The sequence below is a fragment of the Anas acuta genome, chromosome 1 (genome assembly GCF_963932015.1).
Source record: "Anas acuta chromosome 1, bAnaAcu1.1, whole genome shotgun sequence".
Lineage (NCBI taxonomy): Eukaryota > Metazoa > Chordata > Aves > Anseriformes > Anatidae > Anas > Anas acuta.
The window spans coordinates 3,317,179-3,339,388 of record NC_088979.1 but is presented as its reverse complement, the minus strand read 5'-3'; the positions used below and the strand labels follow the sequence as shown (position 1 = coordinate 3,339,388).

The following is a 22,210-nucleotide window of genomic DNA, read 5'->3' as shown; positions in this document are numbered from 1 at the left end:
GCTGTAGGGTCAGCCGGGCACGGGGCGGTGTGGGATTGGGGTAGCTGTCCCCAAAAAGTGAGGGATCATCCTGAAGGAGCCGCGTTTACCAGCCCTGGAGCTCCTGCTCGGTTTTGCAAGAGGGAAACTGAGGCAGCGAGGAGGGAGCTTGGAGTTTGGTGGTGGGGTTTTGGTGATCCCCCTGTGCCATGGGGACCGGGCAGCCCCCCCAGCTGTGACCCCACAGTGGAAAACAATCATAAGACTAACCCAAAAATGGGCAAAATGAATACATCACATCCCAAATAATGTCCCCATTGGAGGAAAGGAGCTGGGGGCTTTATGGGTTTGTCCTGGGGGGCTCCGAGCTGGCACGGACACGCTTGTGGGGTGAGCTGTAACTTGGGACAAAAAGGGGAGACCCCTTCAAGACAACACTTGTAAACAGGGAATCCTGGCCTTTCCGTATCTGGGATTTTTTTATTTCCCTGTTAATGTCACATTAATTTCATTATGAATTCAAACCGGGCAGTATTTGTGTTCCAGCTACCACATTTTTTTCCCAGAGCCTCTGGCTCCACACGTGGTGGTTTCTCCTTCGGCAAAAGCCATTTCTTCATGTTCTCTTTCCCCTTTCTTCATGTTCTCCTCCTCCTCCTTTCCCTTTCTGCCCTGCAGGCCTGGGGGCTGCCAGCGTCTGGCTGTGCTCAGAACCAGGTCAGTGGAATGACCCCATTCCGTGCCATTTCCTTCCCTCACCCCAACAAAAATCACACAGGGAAAAATGGGGGAGAGAAAAAAAATCCTATTTAGGATCATATATTAGGTCCATAGGCCAAGCACTGAACCATCACCCCCAGCGTGGTGGAAAACTCAGCACCAAAAGGATTAAAATAGAAAAAAAATACAAATAATTTTTTTTTTTTTTTTAATGAAAGCTATTTCTGAAGGCTTAGGACCCTTACATGGAGTAGACCTTATGGTACATCTCCAACCCCAAATCTTCAGTAATTGCCTTAAAACCAGAGCACAGAGATTATGGAGCCCACCCTGATTTGTGATGTGCTTTAATTGGTACCCATCAGTGTTAATTGGTGGGGGACACTCCAACATTAATTAACTGTGTTATGATCCCAGCGGTGTGCCCAGCTCCTGCCCCGTCAGCTTGCTGTAATGGCAGTGGAGGCAAAGAGGCATTTTTCACCTCTTTGACCCCAAATAGTGGTTCTAGGGTTTCGATTAAGGGGTTATAGGATCAGGGATCAGTGGGGACAGGGGGATAGGGGAGCCAGGGGACGTTGTACAAAGGGAAGGAATAAAGAATCAGCAACAGAAGAGCAAGGGCAAAAATAAATAAGAGAACAGGGACTCTCCTGGGACAAGTCAGCAACAGGAGCTGGGTTTTTATTCTGTTAAGAGGCTGGAAAGCTTTGGGGAAAAACTGCTGCGCCGAATTAGGGTCCCCAAGTGCTCCCTTCTCCTCCCCCCAGGGACGAGGAGCCCGAGCCTGCTCTCGTCGCCACCCTGAGCTCGCCGAGGGTTCGGCTGCTCTTTCAATTTCAGCCTCAGCAGGGGAAGGAAAATGATGTAAAGAACAATTAATGACAACGCACGAGGCCGTGGGGTGAAGGATGTGCGAGGGGGAAGGAAGAAATGCCCAGGCTTTAAAATTAAAATTAAAGGAGGAATAAGGAAAAGGCAAAGCGCAACCGGCGGTTCCTTCAATGTGCAGAGGCATCGCCCGGTCCCTGTGGGATCCCAAAGCAGGCTTGTTAACGAGGTTTTCTGCCCTTCTGGGAAGGGGTTGTTGCACACCCCGTGGTCCTGGGGTGGGTTAGGGCGAGGGTCTACCCATGCTGGGGTGGAAGGTGGGTCAGGGCTTGTACTTCCCCCTGCCCCAGGGGCACATTTTAGGAGAAAAGGGAGAAAACAGTGGCAGGGGCAGGCAGCTGGAGCCCTTATCCTCATTTTCACCCTATAAAAAAGCAGGGAGAGGCTTCTGTAAGCCCCATCCCCAGTGCAGGAGCTGCTGGTGAGGGCAAGCCGAGCATCTTCTCCTCTCTGAAGGCACCAACACGAGTCATCCAGCGGTCCAGGAGCACTTGGATGAAGCAGCATCCTTCCGAATTTGCCAACGCCGCTCGCCGCCTCTGGAATGCCAGTAATGTATTCTCTCCTTTTCCCCTCCACATGATTGCAGCATCATCTCCTCCTCACTTGATTTATTTAAGCAGGCCTTCAGATGCTCCAGTAATGGGAGTCATTTAGGTCCCTCTGCAGATATGTATTTATTTATTGCTGTTCGTTGACACTGCAGAGCCAGTTGGCAGGAGAGAGACAAGGCCGGGGTCACGAGGACGTTCAATTATTCGCTCGTCGAAAAGAGCTGGTCGAGAAAAGTTGAATTAAGCAAGGTCATTCAAGGTCACAGCCCATCACTGGTGGGAGGAGAAGGGCGTTAATTAGCTGCTTTATTTATGGGGGTCAGCGGGACCAAAGGGTTGGTGGCAAAAAAAGGGGAAACTCCAGCAGCTCCTCTTGCTTTTTGGTACGGGCAACCCTTGGGGTTTGAAGCCAGATTGCTGTCCTTGCCCGTGATGGAGATGTGCAGCCTAATGCAAGTCTGGTTTGGGACTGAATTTGGAGATGCTTCTTCCGTGAAGATGCTCCAGGGGTGGCTGGGGAGGTGCTCTGCAGAGGGAGAAAGAGCAGTAAACTGGACATGTAAAACCTGGAGGGAGTGGGAGCCAACAAACCTCGTACTTACTGCGGGGCCCTCCGTGGGAAAGCAGAACCACAATGGCCAGATCTTCAGTGCCAGGCTAAGAGAAACCTTTCCATCCAAGGATCCGTGTCAAAAAGATGATTTTTTCCCTGTTCTTTCTGCAAAAAGAGAAAGGTGGAAAGCATAACACGTGGAAAACCCTGCTGGAACTCACCCCCTTGCCTCGCTGCCCCGTCAAAGGCATCGGCCGTGACTTCTGGTGGTGCTGGTTGAAAACGAGCTGGTGCTAATTGGGATCTCTGCCGGGAAATCCACACCACTGTGTTCAGCTCTTAATTGTCCACATCGGTGCAACCCCAAGGGAAAGGAGCGTGTGGTTTTATCTACAGAAGGTGACTCAGGTAGCACAAACCCAGCATGGGGCTGCTGGAGCATTTACTCTCACCCTAAATCCCAAATCCTGGTGGGTGAAACCATATCCCACAAGCCTGGGGAGCCAGGCTCAGGTCCCCAGCCCCATGCCCTGGCCGTCTGAGCAGCCTTTTGCTCAGCAGGGTGTAATTAGAGGAGAGCTGGGCTTGCTCTAACAGCTTTCCTACCCGGCATCGATCTGATCGCTTGCCTGCTTACGAATAAGCCACCTCAGGAGAAAAAAGCCCAAGTGCTGAAAAAAAAAAAAAAAAAAAAAAAGTGGCGTTGCAAAGCCTGGTCTAGGGATGTGCTGCGATATTAGCAGATAAAGGCTGAGAAACCACCTTGTTGGGGTTTCTCAGGGCACAAGCACTGAGAAGCCAATGCCATCTCCTGGCCACAAACCCTCCAGGACTTTGGCAGGGACGGACCTCTGCAGGGGAGCAGACAGCATTATAAGAAGGGCTCCAGGCAATGACCTTGATTTTTTTATTATTATTTTTTTTTTCCATGGGGTTTTCCATGCCGAGAAACAAGACAGTCTGGAAAACAAGCGGCTTGCCAGCAAGCCCATGTTCCTTGGAGCAGAGGAAGGAAAGGAGCAAACGGCACCGCTGCGCTTTTTATGGCAGGCCAGAAGCAGCCCCAACAAATGCTGACTCCAAACGGTCCTGCCAAGAGCTTTTGAGGCAATTTTCCTGCTGAGTCTCTTCACCCCAGAGCCAAAAAACATACAGTTGTGATTTTTTTTTTGTTTCCCTTTGCCATCTCTGCCTTCAGCTCTGAGCAGGCAGATGTCTGAGGATGCCATTTCCAGCAGCTCTCAAAAGAATGCGGAGAGCTGACGAAGGCAGAGCTCTTGGCATCAGGGGATGCCAACTTCGGATGTACGCTGGCATAACTGAGTCCAAACCCTTGCTTGATAGCAGCATCCTTCTGCTTCAAGTCATTTGGAGATATATTGAGCGCTACCTGGTAGTAGAGACTTTGTCCTTCCACGTGGTGACCCTCAGGTAGCACTTTTGGGTTGTCCTCTGTCCCCAAATCCTTGCTGTCGTGCACGTAGAGCAACGCTCCTGGAAGAAGACGGGGATGAAGATAACTCAGAGGATCCCCTGCAACACAAGACAGTGAGCTGAGTAGCCAGTGGCTCCGAAAGGACACATTTCCCCAGGGGTTTACTCATTTTCTTCAATGTATTTCTGACCGAGCTACCTCTAACACCCACCAGGGCTTTGGCCACTTGCATTTGTTGCATTTCAAGGGAAGAAAGAGAGGTTTCAGAAGGGCTGAGGACAATTTGCCACATTGGCCCTGTGTCCCAACACTCCCTCCTGCACCAGGAGCCGTGATTCCATCACACTTACCCCATAAGAACTCATCATTTGGGATTTTCTTCCCCATTTCCGAGGGGGATGGTTTTACAGAATGAGATATTTTTTCAAGAAACACTTCTAGGACGTGTCCTGGAGGCTCCTCGGGCATCTCCTTGTACCCTGTCAGCCCAACATCAGCACGTCCAGCTCCAGCACTTGTGCTGACTCCTGCACTCGGCGAGGAAGCCAGCTCCAACCTCTCTTCCCGGGGCCTGTCTAGGATTACAGAGCTCAGGGCAGGTTGCCTGGGTGTTAATTAGAGAGGTCACCTCTACATCTCAGCCTCATCAGCTTAGCTGCAAACAGGAGGCGAGCATAAAAGCGTTAGCGCAATCGAGATTGATGTGCTGCAGCCAGGCTGGCTGCGAAGGTGGAGCCCAGGGTGTGGGGAAAGCTACAGCGATGTGATTCCTCACGTTTCCTCAGCTCAGCACCCTCGTCTGACCCCTCAGAGCTGGAATTGTAAGGATCTGGGAGCCTTCCTATGGGTACAGCCCCCAAATGCATGCTCAGAAATCCTGCTCCTCTCTTGCTGTGCCTACAGATTGGCTTCTGCCCTGTGCTCCTCCACGAGTCTTACCTTTTAGGGGAAAATACTGCACTGAAGCCAACATGAGAATGTAGGAGATGTTCCCCAATGTACTTTTGCAGAGATCTTTGACGTGGCAGTTTCTCATTGCTACCTGTTTGGGAAACAGACACGAACATCATTTTAAGAGCTCAAAAGACACTGAAAGCCTGGAGATGAGGCCCCTAAACCTTCAGAGAGTCCCTGGGAAGGTTTCTCCACCAACCTCCAGACTAAGACGTGCTCCATGCCTGAGCTCCAGCAGACCCTGCTGAATTAGCTCTGTTTTTCAGAAGCCTTCTCATGTACTCAGCACTTCAGACAGCTTTCCCCTCTCTTTTTCACAACACGACTGCATTAGTCAAGTAAATGAATAATGATACAGCTTCTGAGCAGCCTGTGGCGCTGCCAGGAAGCTGTTGCCTCATTAAATCTGTGTCATATCCACTTTCACTCGCACAAGGACGCATGTCCTGGCTGCCGGGCAGTGGACACGAGGTGAGAATTTGGCCTTTTTGGGGTTTCAGCTTCTTTAAGGGAGGCTGGTTCGCAGCTCGCTGGCAGAAGAACGGGCAAGGAACCCTCTGATCCTGTAAAAAACATAAAAATAAAAATTGTTAATTGGCATAAAGAGGAAAATATCACCTGCTTGCAGGCAGCATTTCCTGCTTTGCAATGTGGAAGGAAGAGCAGTTACTCGAACTCTCTCCCGACTCTGCAACCCTCCCTGGCTCGTGCTGCAATTAAGCCTGATCTCATTAACGAGACGCTGCCAGAGCTGGCTGGGATTTGGAGAGGAGATCTAGGGAAAAGGCAGGTGTTGCAAGAAGTGGCAGGGCTGATTCAGACCTTGGCTACCTTCCCTCTGAATCAGCATGAAAATAATTAATATCCCAGGCTAGCAGTAGGGGACAGCAGCCAGCTAGCTAATTATATGGTCCTCCTTATAATCCCAAATCCTCCCCACTTTTAATAATTCAAGTGATCTCGCTCATTTGCCAGCCGAAAAGAAAGGGCTGGATTAATTAGCAAACAAGTGTGTAGTGCAGAGCACTCGGTAAGGGAAAGCTGAGACAAAATGATTAGCTTTGCCTTAAATTCTCGGAAAAAAAGAAGAAAAAAAGAGAAAAAAACAGACCCAGCAGTGGTCCCATAGCACAGAAAGTCCCGTTGCTGTGTCTGATGCTGAGAAATCATCCTGCCCGAGGATATAAATCTACCCCAAGGATGTAATCCATCCCAATGCATCCAAATTGTTTCCTCCCTGCACATGGCGTTTTATTAGGGCTAATAATGGACTCGGCCCATGAAATGTCTTTTCATCACTATCTGTCTGTGCCAGCAAGAGGGCATGGATGCCAAAAAGAGAGGGTAAAAAGGGTTTCAGAAGTACAGAGCTGGTTTCATTTTGGAGACAGGAAAAAGAAAACAAATCCAGTTCAGCGACACTGATAGTTCAGGGAAAAATAAAGAGAAAATCTCTTAGCGCTCAGCTTCTTACAAGGAGAGAAGCCTCAGGACTTGGAACTAACTCAGATATTGGGGACAACTTCCCAAATCTAGCTTTGGAGCATGCAGCTGGAGGAGACTGTGGCATCCTGGAGGTTTCAGGCCCCATCCTGTCATGCTAGGGCATGGCAGCTCAGGGGCTGCAGCTGGGGAACAAGGCATCGTGCTGGCCTGAAGAGGCTCGACCCTATATATGGCTGAGGGGACACCTAGCCTGTGTCCCTCTTGTTAGCAGGGGAACAAGCAGGGCCCTGTTATCACCCATTTTTGGTACAGCTCCTGCTGTATGCCTGAGATCTTCCAAAGCATTACCAGCTCTGAAAGCATCCCTGGGCGGTGCAGCTCATGGAAGAAGAGGGATTCCCTTGCTCGCTGCTGTTACCAGCCCCATTTCCACCCCTGCCCCAAAAGCAAAGCAGCCCGGGCTCAACCTTTCAGCCAAAGTCACAGGCAACCTTTGCAGAACGAATCCCAAAGGCTCCTGCTTGCCTGCTGCAGTTGTGCTGATACGCAGGAGGTGGCAGCATCCTTCCAAAACGCAGCACTGCAGCTAACAGAGCCTGGTGGCAGCCAGAGCCCGGTTTTTACCTGGAGGGTGAGTTAATTGTGAAACAGCTCGGTCTGGGACGCAGGGCTCGAATCGATGAGGTGTTGCTCCAGTTGTAGGCGAGGATTTGGTGTCAAACCAGGCTCTGCTGGGGGGAATCCCGCAGCCTAATACCTGGGGCAGGGCAGGCGACTGCAGAAATTGCATCTCCAGTGCTTCTCAGCAGCCTAGAAAACAAGAAGCGAGGCCTTTAATGGAAATGCAGCAGGGTTACACGCTTCCTATCGACAGGGACCAGAGCTTCACAGCTCGTATAGATGCACATTTCTTTCTGAGAGCAACGTGTGAGGCTTCCAACCACTGTCACACCTCTGGCGGGTAACACTCGAGGTTCCTTCTGCTCTCCCTAATTTGCTGACTCCTGATTTCAAGCTGCTCACGACAGGAGCAATCTCTGATCTCATCAGGCTCTTTCTACACATGTATTTAAGATACAGCTTGGCTGTCAGCGAGTGTTTTTCTGCATTGCTCTCTCTCTGTGCCCAGATCTCTAAGCTCAAACAGCCAGGCTGGGCATGGATTCAGGCAGAACACCATTTAGGGACGCTTTCCTCCACCTCCAGCCTTCCCACCTGAGGCTGTTTCTGCTCCAGATACTCAGCACCACCCCTGCACAAAGTTCTTGCTTCCAGCACTCTGTCCAGAACTGGTAAATCTGCTCAAGGCAAGAATAGTCAGGACTGTTTGCCCTGATGGTTAAAATCAGCCAGACCTTGAGCTGGCAGAGCAGGGTCGTGCTCACAAGCAGCAGTTTGCTCTGGTAACACCTCACAACTCCTTCTTCTGAACCCTCAGGAGACCCCAGGCATAAAATTATCATAGAATCACTGAATAGTTTGGGTTGGAAGGGACCTTAAAGCCCATCCAGTTCAAACTCCTGCCATAGGCAGGGATGCCACCCACTAGATCAGGTTGCGCAGAGCTTCATCTAACCTGATCCTGAACACCTCCAGGGATGGGGCACCCACAACCTTTCTGGGCAACCCATGCCAGTGCCTCACTGCCCTCTGAGTGAAGGAATTCCTCCTAACCTGTAATCTAAATCTCCCCTCGTTCAGTTTAAAACCATTCCCTCTTGTCCTATCATCGTCTGCCTGAGCAAAAAGTTGTTCTCCATCTTTTTTATAACCCCCTTTTAAGTATTGAAAAGCTGCAATAAGGTCACCCCAGAACCTTCTCTTCTCCAGGCTGAAGGTGGCACCCCAATCGCTGCACTTTTTTTCCAGCCCTTGTCTACAAGGTGCTGTTTCTAAATGCTTTTCTACACTGATTTGGGGTCCTCTTATTAAAAAGAGACGTCCTGAGTGGTGTTTAAACACTGATTTTGCCAAAGACCTGGTCTGTACCAGGATTTCCGTGTGGGGTTGGGCTGGGGTGGCTGTGATGGGCGTACAGACCTGATGTGGAGCTGCTGACGTGCCACGTGCTGGTAGCTGATGAGGATGAGTCCTCTTGGTCTGTGGTCCACGAAAGGGGCTTCTACTCCATCCTGACCACGAACACCACGGGATGTGAGCGTACGGACAAACCCACTGAGCTTTACAGCAGGTGCAAAGCAAATTGAGAGCAAACAGTCCAATTCGGGGGAATGTGGCAGAGAGATCTTCAGCAGCAAGCCGTTAATCAGCCCTCCCACTTCAATTAATGCCAGCAGCACGAAAACCCAGCTGGAGTTTGTTTGCTTTTCAAATAAGCTGTATAAAAATATCCCTCCTGCGACAGCTCTGCTTTGCTGTCGGGGCTTGCAGGTTCATTGCTGGTTTTAATCTTCTAACTAGCTCTTAATCTTGTTTTCATTCCAGCCTAGGCGGGACGTTAAAAACAAGAAGATTAGAGAAAAGCCTTGAACAAATAGGAAAAAAAAATAAAAGGAAACAGCAACAACAAAAAAACTTGAAGACTTCAGACTAACAAAATACTGGTAAGCAGTGACTCACAGGTGCCAGGACAGGTCTGCCCAGGTGCAGAGTGGATTTGGCTGTGGTGTTTGCTGCTTCTCTTACCTGAGAAGTTGGACTTGTCCCCAGGTTTACACAACGCTGCGATATTTTAACCAATTTCCTCCGTTCCGCTGCCCGGCAGTGAGTCAACATGGCAGCTACGAGGAAAAAGCACTGCTAAAGTTAGGCATCCCCATAAATCACCGCAGCAACGATGCTCTGCAGCCAGCCTATAAATATTAGGGGTTTGACATCAGTTTACATCAGCAGGTAACTCAATTAATTCCATTTCTGCAGGTTTATGCGAGCTGTTGCTCATTAACATTCACCCACCTGAGCTCGGTGATGAGGAGCCAGTGAATCAGAGCCCTCGGTGGCTCCAGTGTCACCGGGTGCCGTGCTGTGGGTGCACGGTCCCCCGGAGCTGCACGCGCCGAGCTCTGGTGGTGTTAATTACTGCTAATTCCATTAAGCCAGCGTGTGCCTCCCGCATGCAAATTAGGGAGCCCGTCTCAGAGTGAAGCAGTGACCATCTCCATCGTGTGCCCCTGGTTAGGAGCACAGGGATTGAAGTATTGCAAATAAATAGCTTCGGTTTTAGCATTTTAACAGGCTGAGTAAAGAGAAACAAGGGGAAAAAAAAAGAGGGGGGGTTGAACATTAAGAAAGCTGCAAGTAAATTTGCAGGTTTGTAAGCGAATTGTCAAGCTTGAAATTGAATTTTCTGGCTGGGAGGAGGCCTTTGATAGAACCACAATATTTTTTTTTTTTTTTTTTTTTTTTTTTCCCCAGGGAAATTTCAAAGTATTTCCCAGTTCTGGGCTAGTGCAAAACTGTGCTTCACCCAGGCTGGCACTCAGGCAAAGTTTGGCTTTATTTTGGATGTGCACCGAGGAAGCAAAGCCAAGGTGACCCATCCAACACAGTTCCTGGTCTCTCTGTGTCAGATCTGCTAATCGTATGGGTTGCAGGAGAAATATTGGAGCTCCAAAAGCTGGGTCAAAAAACTTAAAAGCAGAATTCACACCTGGGGATTTGGGGCACGCACCTCCAATCCTCCAGGCTCTCTATGCTCTGAACTGCAGGGAGCAGTGTCAGGGGAAGTGAGGTTCCCCAAGGCATTTACCCCACTGCTATGAGGTTTCCTGCTCTGTGGTTTGACCCCTAAGTATCTTAATTCAAGGCTGTTCCTAAAAGAGACGCAGCTGCAGGGATGTGAGCAGGAAGAAATGGGCCCTCTGAGTAGGATGGGCCAGAAGTGTGGGGAAATATCCCAAATCTGTACCTGATTCTGGCTGCTGGGGTGTGCTGTCCTGCTGGTAAGTGCCTACTGGTCCACGACTTCTGCTTGGAGAGGTCCTGCCGTGCAGCAATTCTCCTCCTCTGCCACTGAAAAAGAAAGAGGAAAAGGATGAGGTTGAGGAGTGCTCTGCATCAGCCAAAATGTGAGCTCTAAGCTGCCAACACATTCGCCTGCCTCCCATCTCCTGCTCTCCCACCCGTGTCAGGCACCCGAAATCCCCTTTTAATGGGTTGGGCTTTGAGGGAGAGAAGGTTCTGTACTGCCCACAGGCAGCACCACGCCTCCAAGCAAGGTGCTGTGCTTTTATTTGTGCGTTTTATTTCTGCACCACGGGAGCAGAATTGCCAAAAACGAGCTGGCATAACCACAGAGATGAGCTAACGTAACTGGGGCTTTGTGAAAAATGGAATTTTTTTCCCATTGGACATACAAAAGAGGATGCTTGGTGGGGGCTTCCAATCTAACCCAAGGCACCCGGCCACCCACCAGCATCCAACCACCCAGCCCCGCGTAACCCAAAAGCCAAAAACCACCCAGGACAAGTTGTATTTAAAACAAATTTCTTTAATAATTTTGAACTATAAAGACACAAATTAGTGCTCGACTGCAGCATGAGTAACAAATGAAACACATTAAATATCCAAAGCTACCGTGTTCGCAAAACAAGACGGGCTGATACAGAGAAGCCTAACGTTAGTTACCCAGTTGCTCTGGTACAAAGAAGCAGTTCAGGATTATCAAAATTGTCAATAAACGTTGCTGGATGCAGCTGTGTTTTACCAGCCAACTGCTCTTCACCTGTCACAGTGTATTTCTCCATCTCGGCAACGATATGCTGAATTTCGGGACAAAAATATCACAGCTGATAGTGTTGACGTTAAAAAGTTTGGTCACATAACGCGCCGGGAATTTCTCATCCCCTTAGAGGTGGGCAGATGTTATGTGCTACGACAGTACACAAGGCATCAGTGCACGAAGCTGAGCTCAATGGTCAACATCAGAGTCAACGTCAGTTTGGAAGATCAAGAGGAGGAAAAAAAAAAAACAAAACAAAACAATTCCTGATCAGTCTGAGGAGTAACTACTGCTTACGCTGCTGGAAATTCTCTTCCAGAGCCCAGGGAGTAATATTTAGTCTTCTGCAGGGACTGACCAAGGTGTTAATTTAGCAAATCATGCTACCGAAGTGATTTCTACGAGCACATTGGAAAGCCCATCTCTATACAATATTGGTTTTAAGAAATAGATCTACGTTGTTCCAGGGCTTTGGGGAAAGGAGGGTGAACTTGGATTGTGCTTACAGCTCTTCCCGTGTCCTGGTGAGGACGGACAAGCAATGGGAAGAGCCTTTGGTCAAGATTTATTCACAAAATCTCAACCACCTGCTCTGAGCACATGGACTCAACGTGTGCGAGGTGTGCGCTCAGCGTTGTGCAGGCACTGGTTTGGGGTCGTGCAGCAGCTGGGTTCTCACCTTGATTTGTCTTAAATCTGCCCTTAGGTGCTTACTCCAAGCTAGATGCCTTCAGCACCTGCAAATGGAGAGGTCTGAAGGGAAGTGTGAGATTCAGGCACCAATCCTGCCCTCAAAATTGTAGATACGAGCTGTCAGGCAGGGAGCTCCAGTAAGCAAATGGGGCTCTGCATAAAGTGCTCGTTTGACTGTCGTGCCTTCACGTTGCCTGTCAGTGATGTAAAATAAAGGGGCAGCTGTGGGGCTAAATCCAGCAGGCAGCTTTCTGAGTAGGGAATGAGCCACCAGCATCAGGGACATGGGGACGGGAGGCACGTGGTGGCAGCCAGGAAGGGCAGAGCTACATTTTTGCAAAGCAATTAGAAATAGGAGCACTCCGACTCCTGCATTAGAAGAGTATTTCATGAAACACAAACCTACCAAGGACCTTGTCTGCAGACCCTGGGGAAAAACACGGCCTCAGCTCTCGGACAAGACTTGCAAAAGAGAGGTCAGGCACTTGGCAGCAGCAGGCAGTGGCTGGGCGAGACAAACCAACAAACCTCAACTCGATCTCAATGGTTACCCACTTTGATCTCTGCAGTTACCTTACAGGATCCCAAACCAAAAAGCATTTTCATTCATGTTTGAAACGACTCGTGTCACGTTCCAGCCTCATAAAACAGCTGAAAAAGCTCTAACGAACTGAATGTAACATCATTCCATCACCTCTGCAGCAAAGACTGCAGGCAGCATGAAGAGCTAAATGTAAAAACAGCAAAACATTCGAGCTTGTTACACAAGTGTCTAAAGTGCAGATACCAAGAGGGTGGTTGATGTAATACTATGGGATTCTGTGCTTAATCTTTTGTTATTCTCGTTCCATGCACAATTTCTTAATCTCCTTCTGGCTTTCGCTTCTCCTGGGTAATAAAGTCTCCATCATTTATCCCTTTTCCTAAGAAAGCCTCACAGTTAATCAGTGCTTTGCATTTAAAGCCTCCCATTGCCTACTTGAAACATGCAGATGGGAAGATCAGATTTCTTTAAGGATGCAACTTTTTTACCTGGATATGTCAATTAACATTATGGGACACACAGTCCAACGAAGTGATAGTGTGCTCCTGGCTTCTGAGGTGTCCTGGAGGAAAACAGTAGTGCTGCTTCACTGCAGCTCATCTTCCAACTCCCAGGTATTACACTTAATTGTTACCACCTGATATTAAATACAAAAAAAAATCCACTGGGAGAAATAGGTTTAAAAAGTTGTATTACTGGAATTCTGGAAAACAAGCTAAAAATGTGGTGGTGGCAGTGAGAAACACAAGTGATACTGGAAGGACACTCCTGTTATGAGTTTCAGATGGATGAGTTTGCTGAAAAACTCCTTCAGCTGCTAGAAACCAGGTGCAGGGAGCAAACTACGGCCAAAGAATCAAACACATTTCGAGTCACACAGTTTCCCTTCAGCCAAACAAGGCAGGCTGGGGCTGAACACAGCCCAATATCAGATTAGAAGAGAATTAAAACTAATTACAGAACAGTATTTCCTATCACATCTCTTCCAAAGTCACTCCGAAGAAGTTGTACGCGTTATTTTAGCTTGAAGTGTAACAACACAGTGCCAAAAAGGTTTCACTTCACCTGTCTGCACTGACGTCCTCCTACTCACATCCCCTTCTAAACCAGACTCCTGGGAGCAGAGGCAGAGCAGACAGAGCAAAACCTCGGAGCCTGACAGCCACCAAACGAGTCAGGACATCTCTGCAGTGTGAGCAGGCAGCCACAGATCCACACAACACTGCTGCAAGCCTCAGGGACCCCAGGCTGCTCGAGCACCTGCACTGTCAGGCAGGCATAATTAAGGGCACAGGCATTGAACAATGCACCACAGAGGTAGATTGGCAAGTGACAGACTGCATAATCCAATTCTGACTACGGGGTAGTCTTCGAAACACTTGCTGGTAGCACAACTTCCTTGTGCTAAAAGGAAAAGCAACAGGATGAGGTCCGGAGATGACTAATACTGCGAGCCAGCTTCAAAAACCACCTCCAAAACGCAGACAAGATGCCTCCTGGTGGCAGATTTCTCTTTTTCACATCTCCTCTTTAGAGCTGGATCCAGAGAACCTTGATTCCCGACGTCAAGCATGGAGTTGATCTGTATTGGGAGAATTATTTTGACATTTTTCTGCTACTTGCAAGGAAGAAGTTCTCAGCTGCTGATCTGTGCCAAGCTGATGGTCTCAATGCGATAATTTCCTGGTTCTTCATAGATGCTGAAGAACTGAGGAGTTTATCACTGTCATTACGTCTGTCCAACACAGCCTGCAGGATTCATTTTAAAGCCACCTGCTATTTCTGCAATCCCCTTTAAAGCAGCTGCTGTCTGAATCCTCCTCAAAAGACCAGGATCAAAGCTGACCCACCTTTTAAGTTGTAGTGCAAGAAAAGTTTGGGATATGCTGCTCTTAAGACTGTAGGGAAAAAAAAAAAACTCAGCACGTAATACAAGTGATGGAAATAAAAAACAGCCTAACAAACATCTAACAGGTGACAGTCATGAAGACTTCTGTCTTTCCAGGCACTAGAAAAGTTATTCTGAGTTGCAGTGACACGAAGCTAGAACTGGCTTGCCGTTTTCAACATCACAATAAGGCAGTCAACCCAAAGCACCCATAATTTTAGATTACTTATGCTCAGAAGGATATGCATATAAATTACATTCTTCAGGGTCTAACAGAACCTAAAAGAAAGGCTACTGGGAGGGGGTGGCCCTCGGTCATTTGGAATGAAAGAAGAACACAATTTGCACAAGCTTTTAAGATAAAAACCATCCGTGACAAAGGATATCTGAATGAAAAGCTAACAGCAGCATAAAATTAAGAGCTTTTCCATTTATTCTTTTTTTTTTTTAATCCTAACAATTCAACAGGACCAGAAAAAAAAACACTGTATACTTCCTTGTTCCGAGCGTGTGGGAGAATCCACAAATTTCTTTAAAATATGCCATTAGAGAGATGCCTCATCACTAAGAAAGTGGCTTTTTAGAAGACTGTGACTTCTGCAGTTATGAAGAAGTTAAAAGCAGAGCCCCCCAGATCCTCCAGAAACAAAACTAAGGGCAATAAAATACAGGTTTTGTTCGTTGTCTTAAAAATAATACCACGTCAAGCACTTGTGATTGTTGATGCATCTAGTTGCTGCACCGCTCCTTTTACAGGATGTTTTCCCTAATTTATGGGAGCATGTAAACATACTAAACAAGAAAATAAGATACATGGTGCATAAACATGCTTGAAAGAGCCTGGAGGTGAATAGGCAGGCACTTATTTTTAAGCTACGTTTTAGAAATGGCTCTCAAATCTCTTTACAACAAAAAAAGCCTGCTGGGTAATTACAGACACCTGGTCCAAACCAGCATTTTCCTCCCTCTGTGCTAGTTGTTCTTCAAACCTTTTGGTTTGAAGACCCCGAACTGGAGCCTACTGACAACAGATTTGTTTGAAAATTTTGTTCAGGAATTTTATAGTGGTTTGCTGATTACAGGTTGCAAATATACTGCTTTCAGCATGTGCTTAAACCTTGCTGAAGCCATTCAAGGTCTTGTTCCAGCCCTGAGTTTGGGTCTGCATGATCCCAGGAGTTCAGGGCCAGTCACCAGAACTAAAAGCAGTGGTTTTGTTTGGAGACGTGCGCCAGCAGAGGTGCTACTGATGGACACTGAGGATGCAGCTAAGTCACAAGCAGGAAAAAAAATAAAGGGAAAAGACTATTTTAGTTATCACTGATTGTACAACACAGATTTCGGTCTCACTTCTTCCACTAGTCAGAGCAAGGAAGCTTACATTAGCCAGAATTTTGTGATCCTGGAGACAGCTTTATAGCTACCGAACCATGCCTTGCTGCTGCGTGCAGGTTTTACAATACCTAACAGGAGTTCCAATCAGTCCAAGCATTTCCCTTTTTCCTTCACGGCAAGAAGGACAAATCCCTCAGAGCATCAGAAATTGCATAGCATGGCAGCCAGGAGGCCTGGAGACAAACTCCAGTCGTCGCCCCAAGATCTGGGGAGACAAAACAAGAGCCTCCAATATGAGGTATATTTCAAAAAACTGTTAGTTCCATGTTTTCTTTATGCTTACTGATGAACTTTGATCAGCTGAGTAGATAAGAGCTGTAGAAATCAGAGGGTTTGTACCCGATTAAGAGCCAAAGGTTGGTTTTAAAAAAGTATTCAACTTCCAAAAAAAAAAAAAAGTGTACTGGAAAGATTAAGAGCAAGCAATCAAAATACTGCCAATTATATTTTGGGGGTTCCTCAATGTAAATCTTGTTCTTTAACTCTTTCTTCATTATTTCTGAATACGAAGATGATTCTGAAAGTCAGACCAATATTTAAGACTCATTAAATAGGAAAGGCATGAATTCAAAGCTGATCTAGCACACATATGTGGTGCTTGTCAACCTGTACTAAGAACGGAACACAGGGAATGAAAAGCAGGGAGAGAAAAGGAAGGCATGTAAATAATGAAACGTTTTAAAAAGTGTTTCTTGTGGTTATACAGTCATCCTGCAGTCTCCTGATGGATCACTGGTCAAACAAAACAGGATTTCTGTTCCCATACACAAACAAGAACCCTTATAATGCTTCACCACTGTAAATGTCTTCTCCTGGTCACACCCTGGAACATCCTTCAGGATGCACCCCAGCTGGACTAAAGAGAAAATGGAAACTTGGTACAAAATTACCTAAATGGCACATGTATCCCAACCTTTTCTGCTTAAAACTTAAACAGCAAAGGAGGCTGTGGAGAAGCAAGGCTAGAATAAAGCCAGAAATTAACCATTACAGACTTCATTAATTGTATAAAAGTGCAAGATTAAAGTAGTTCAGGTTAAGCATTCAGCTCACTATAGGCCACACAGATACTTAGCTTGGCCATCAATGACCTGTTTGTTTCTTTTTTTTTATCATTCAGTTACTAATATTAGTTTAAACCACAGAAAGAACAACAACTGAATGAAAAACTTACTCAACCCACTCCAAAAATGGTTAGTTTTCTGTGACCAGCACGAAATATTAGCTCAGTATCATCAGCTATACAATATATACAGAAAAATATTGTGTCTTAAACTTTAACAACTTAGAATAAAGCTGTACTAAACGTTATCTCCCTAGCGTGCCAGCTCCTCGCTCTGCTCTGGCTGGCAGGCCTAGTAACACCAAGAAGTCCTTTGATAGCAACGATACTCGAACAGATCCATGATTTTGACAATCCAGCCATGGCAATTGTGGAATCGCTTTATTCAGGTGGTCGCGTGGGGCTGCCTGGGCCTCGGTCAGAGCTTCTTGGGTGGCTCCACGAGAAGAACAGGCCATATCCCGAACAGAAACTGTTAAAAGAAAAACACAAAGTGGAAAGATTTCTTGGAATACCACCTCTCCCAGAACAGAAAGCCAACTGTTAACAATATTTTAGCTGCTTTTCTCGGAATGCAACTAGAAATTGAAGACAATACCCTAAAGAGGCACAAAAAGCAAGCCTCAGTGCATGTTCAGGCCCAAGACACCTGAATGCTGCAGCTCATGAACAGACACAAAACACTGGTTGCTTACCTTCACCTTTGGCCTGTGTTTCAGGAAAAGTGTCCTTGTGTATAAACTGAGGGAAAGAATGAGAGCGTGCTTGAAATTTGATGCATAAAACAGCATACAACACAATAATTATGTCCCGATCCCGGTTTTATTTTCCAGCTAGAAAGTAATTGCCTCTGGGACTGCAGAACTACCCATTCTGCCTAAGTTTATGCAAAATAGGGGGTATTAGCCTACGGTGAATCCCACTGTGCTACATTTCTATTAGAAACAGATCTGCACTACCATGTATGTGTCTAGTCGGAGAGAAACCAGAGAAGTGAATTCTCTCTGCTAAAGAAAAGACTGAATAGGGGTTAGAGCTTGTCAGTTTGGAAGGGTGTAATTTCATCAGTGCATCACAAAATATAGCAGATATCAAAAATAATAATAAAAAAGCATGGCTGGGTTCTGTATCTCATTTTTGTTCTGACCTATCCTCTTTTTCTCAGCAGACCTGAGCATGACCTCGCTTTTTACATGGACATTTCCCCAGGTACAGAAGCAATGCCACAGTGTGGCTGAGAAAACACCAGGGAAACGATTGCAGAGAAAGCACACGGTTCCTTGGGTTGGCACAGACATCAGGCATCTGTGCATTCCCCAAGGAAAGAGAAAACAAATTGTTTTCTCTGTGCAGCACACTAGGAAAACTTTGACTATGGTGTTCAAACTATGTGATCACATTTTCTCAACTATGTAGAATGTACCTGCTAGAGATTCTCTTACAGTTAAGTGGTAAAAAATTATTTAGATATTGAACATACTACACACATCCTTCAGATTCCAGCTTACATTCTGCTCTCATTCTTGCTTCCAGTAGATGGTGGTATAGAGCAAAAAAAAAAAAAAAAGACAAAAATCTGCTGGCTGCAGACTTGCTAATTTAGGCTCTTAAACATTTGAAGATTTCTTCTACAGCTAACATCCTGCACTTCTGGGAAGAGCTCTGCTCCAACCACTCCAGCTGTCACCCCTTCTGCACTACAGCATGATGCCTGCTTGTTTTCGGGAGTGACAGTGCTTATCAGAAAGACGAGTTACATTTCTAAAATTAAACCTTATTTAAACACTTGAGGATTGCTGCAGAAGAACAGAAAGATATTAATAGCTTTTATTTCTGAAATATACTGTCAAATCCTTTCGCAGTTTAACTGCTAGAGTTCCCATTTGTCAATTGCATTTTCCTGAAGAATCACGGCTATTTAAAGACTGATGATTATATTTTGAAGAACATACATTACTTCTGCAGAGTTTACAGATCAGTTACAAAAAGGAAAGGAAAACTCACACCGGTTAAGTAAGGAATCATTTGCCTGCTCTTCTGATCGATACATGTTGAAATAAATATGAACCTTGGAAACCTCCTAAAATATGATCAACCAGTTCAGAAAACATTTCCTACCTTAGCAGGATGTGAAGGTAAGAGCCCAGGCCTGTGAGAATATGCCACCATGCATGAAACTGTGTCACGGCTCCCACGACAGGAGGCATCTTCTCTCGTAATGCCCTGGAAGAAAGAAATGCCAGGCAATTGGTTTTTCCAAACTAAGCAATCTCAGGTCTGATCAATCAGTTACCTCCAGACTGAAGTGTTGGAGAACTTATTTATGGCATCCCACAGCCTCAAATGAGTTCTATCATCTTCCCACCCCCAAACCCTATCAACTACTGTCCATAAGGAAGAAACGCTGAGGATAAGGTCAGAGAGAAGAATGTGACATCCCTGCTTCGCCTTTGGCAACCACTCCCTCTATTCTCCAGCTCCACAGGGGCTTAGCTTGGCCATCTGTGGTTTATTATAAAACAGGGACAGAACGGGTGTTTAGTGAGGAAGCAATGAAAGTGGAGGATCTGAAACACTCTGCCAACATGCTCTGTATTTTGAACAGTTCTGAGGCATGAGCTACTTGGGAAGAGGCTAAACGGAGACAGAGAAAGAAAGGGAAAGAACTAAGTTGCTCTTTCTTTCTCCTGCTCACTGGGCTTCTGCAGGTAACGCCTGTTCGGTTGCTGGTGAAGCAACATTTACACCTGCCTGGCTTCTTTTTTTGACTTTTATTTCATATTCAGTCAAAACAAAAAGGGAAAATAGTAACGACTGCAGGTGTGAAAGAAGAAAAAACCTGCAGCATTTGTAATACTTAAATACTGCATGATGTTACGGCGTCTAGTGCCCCTGACTAAATGCTAATCCCTGAGCTACTGCTTAGGTTTCCAGAGCCACTCAGCCACAAACGTGAACACAGCTTCAATTCAGTGAGGAACGCCCAAACCATCACCCCAGCACAGCCTCAGAGACAGAGATGGCGAGAAATCTCAAAGCTCAAATTCAGAAGCTCCTGATTTATTTATTTTTTAAATCAGCTCCAGACTAAATGAAATAAGGAAAAAACAAAAAGTGAATCAAACCACAATTTTCAACATTAAAACCCAAAAGAGCAGGTGGGTGGATGATTCACACGTTAAATCTTTATTGAATAAAAAATTACAAGAAACTAAAATGTATTTTTTTTTTCCCAAAGGTTAGAGTTATAATACCACCTGCACAACTCAAAGGCTCTGATTGTTAGGCTCTCATCTGATTGTTAAAGCTATTCAATAAGCTTTTTTTTTTTTTTTCCAGCACCATAACCAAACAAGTGTAGCAGCAACCATGCTAACATTTTTTTCCCTTTGCAAAACGAGGACGGAAAAAAGTGCTTAAGCAGCTGCTGCAGCCTTTGAGCCTAGGAGGAAGTTCCAAAGCCCCACGGAGCTCCAGCAGCAGCTCAGCAGGCTCAGAGAGCCGGGGGGTTGTGATCTCACCAGCAATGTGATGCAGCTGATTTAAATTGATTTAAAACGGGTCTACAGAGCCAAACAGGACAGAAGGAACACACTGGATTTCTTTACAGCAGCACACTACAAGCTGAGCCTGACAAAGCAGCCTACTAGGAGCTCTGTGCACCACAGATTCAAGCGTGTAACTGTGTCAGAGAGTCAGGATGGGATTTTCTGGACGCTGGCATCAAGCTCTCCATCTCCACCAGCACGTGGTGGAGCACAAGCACTAAGAAAAGGAGAGGGGCTGCTATGAAGCTGCTCAGCTCCAGGGAACACATTCAGAGAATGTGTTGGGCTGGTGTTCTTTCCTGCACAGACAGAATACGTAGCCTTACAGCATGGTGGGTTTATCTGGAATAGTTTTTTTTTTTTTTTTTTTTAAATAAAAAAGGCAACATTTGGCAATAGACTAAACAGAAATGAAGTCTTTCCCAGCCTCCTCTAAGTGCTAAGACTTCAGGCTTAATGATGACAGCCAAGCACAATGCACTGGCTCACAGAGTTACTGCTCTTTCTCACACACTCCAACAGCTGCTGTTGACTGGTGACAGATAGATTGCAGCAGGTATTTCTGTAGCTTGCAGAACTGCTGCTCTTGATATTTTCCCGGGAAACAGAAACCAAAAAAAAAAAAAAAAAGCAGAATTGAAATCTCATTCAGATGAAATCAAGTGTGAAGAGCAGACTTTTGAATGCCACAGATCCTCAAAATTACTTCAGTGACATTAACTTCAATTTAAATTGAGGGAAAGTGAAGAGAAATATCAAGTATAAAAAAATAAAAGGAATCTATTCATGGAAAAGAAAACCTTTAAAAGAACTGTTCAGTGTTGAATTTAGTCACGAGCAAACTGCATAAAAACACTTGTGAATGTTTTGTAGGCATTGTATCATATGTACCATCAGATGGAGACTTGAACATGCACCACAGAAAAAAACAAAGCTTTCTGCTAAAAGATTATTAAGACAAAGCGAAAGTGCTCACCTCAATTTATCACAGAAAATGTTGTCCACATTCCAGAGAAAAAATCCCATTAAAAATACAGTTAAAGATGTATAGCCTAGACCTCTAAGCCATGGGTATACCCTAGAGAGAGAGGAAAAAAATGTAGTATTAAGTTCAAGATGCTTTAAAAGGCAGCTTGTAACGTACATAAATATTATTACATACAAGTAAACTTATTCATTTAGGAAGATACCTTTCCCAAAAGAAAAAAAAAATATTAAATTCTTATTTTATCTATTTAACTATTGTATTTTACCTCCTCTGCTTCTCCTGAATTAGCACTCTCTAGGACTGGTCTTTCAGAGGCTTTACTTCTCCATTACTAGTTGTTCTAAGTGGGAAAGCTGAAGTTGTCTAAAAGGTATTTGTCAGTCCCACGTACAATCTTCCAGTTAAAAATTAACCACATTACAAATTAGGACTCTCCCAAGAGAAGAGGCTCGTTTCCGATGCAGGATATATCTATAGGAGGGGACTCATTCAAATAAGGTTTTTCAGAATGGCTCAAATAAGGTCTTTCAGAATGGCTGTAGTCTTTTGTGAGTGAAGACCACCATGATCAACAACTAACTAAATAAACACTTTTAGAAAACAATAATTTCATATTGTATTTTATCATTAGCTGTCCTTGGCAATGGAAAAATGATAATTGCATTTTTAAGAAAAATTAGTCCTATTTAGGATCTAAAAACCATCCTGAAGACTCAGCTACAAGAAAGAGCATCATTAATAAGCTCACCCTCACTACCTGCATTCAGGCTGGACCATGGAACTGTCAACTTCCTACACGAAGCTGCAGGCATTCGCTCCTTTTCCCACTAGCAAATCCAAAAGAAAGCCCAATTCCAACCCCAAGAAGCTGCCATGAA

General features: G+C 45.7%; 1 protein-coding gene and 1 long non-coding RNA gene across 3 annotated transcripts in view; both read right to left on the bottom strand.

The window, feature by feature from the left end:
- Window positions 1-1,356: 1,356 nt before the first annotated feature.
- On the bottom strand, window positions 1,357-7,142 carry LOC137863151 (uncharacterized). Its single transcript, XR_011100727.1, has 3 exons — window positions 5,072-7,142; window positions 2,747-4,230; window positions 1,357-2,670 (listed from the first exon to the last, which is right to left on the bottom strand). It is a non-coding gene; the product is annotated as an uncharacterized lncRNA (long non-coding RNA).
- A 3,819-nt stretch (window positions 7,143-10,961) lies between these two features.
- The window catches only part of ACER3 (alkaline ceramidase 3), a 51,941-nt gene continuing 40,692 nt past the window's right edge, over window positions 10,962-22,210 (bottom strand). For both annotated transcript variants that reach the window (XM_068695924.1, XM_068695993.1), the window contains exons 8-11: window positions 21,321-21,422; window positions 18,915-19,019; window positions 17,492-17,537; window positions 10,962-17,268 (exon numbers count right to left, since the gene is read on the bottom strand). In XM_068695924.1, the coding sequence (XP_068552025.1) occupies window positions 17,215-17,268; window positions 17,492-17,537; window positions 18,915-19,019; window positions 21,321-21,422 (307 nt within the window). In that variant the 3' untranslated portion in view covers window positions 10,962-17,214. The remainder of the gene's footprint in view (window positions 17,269-17,491; window positions 17,538-18,914; window positions 19,020-21,320; window positions 21,423-22,210) is intronic.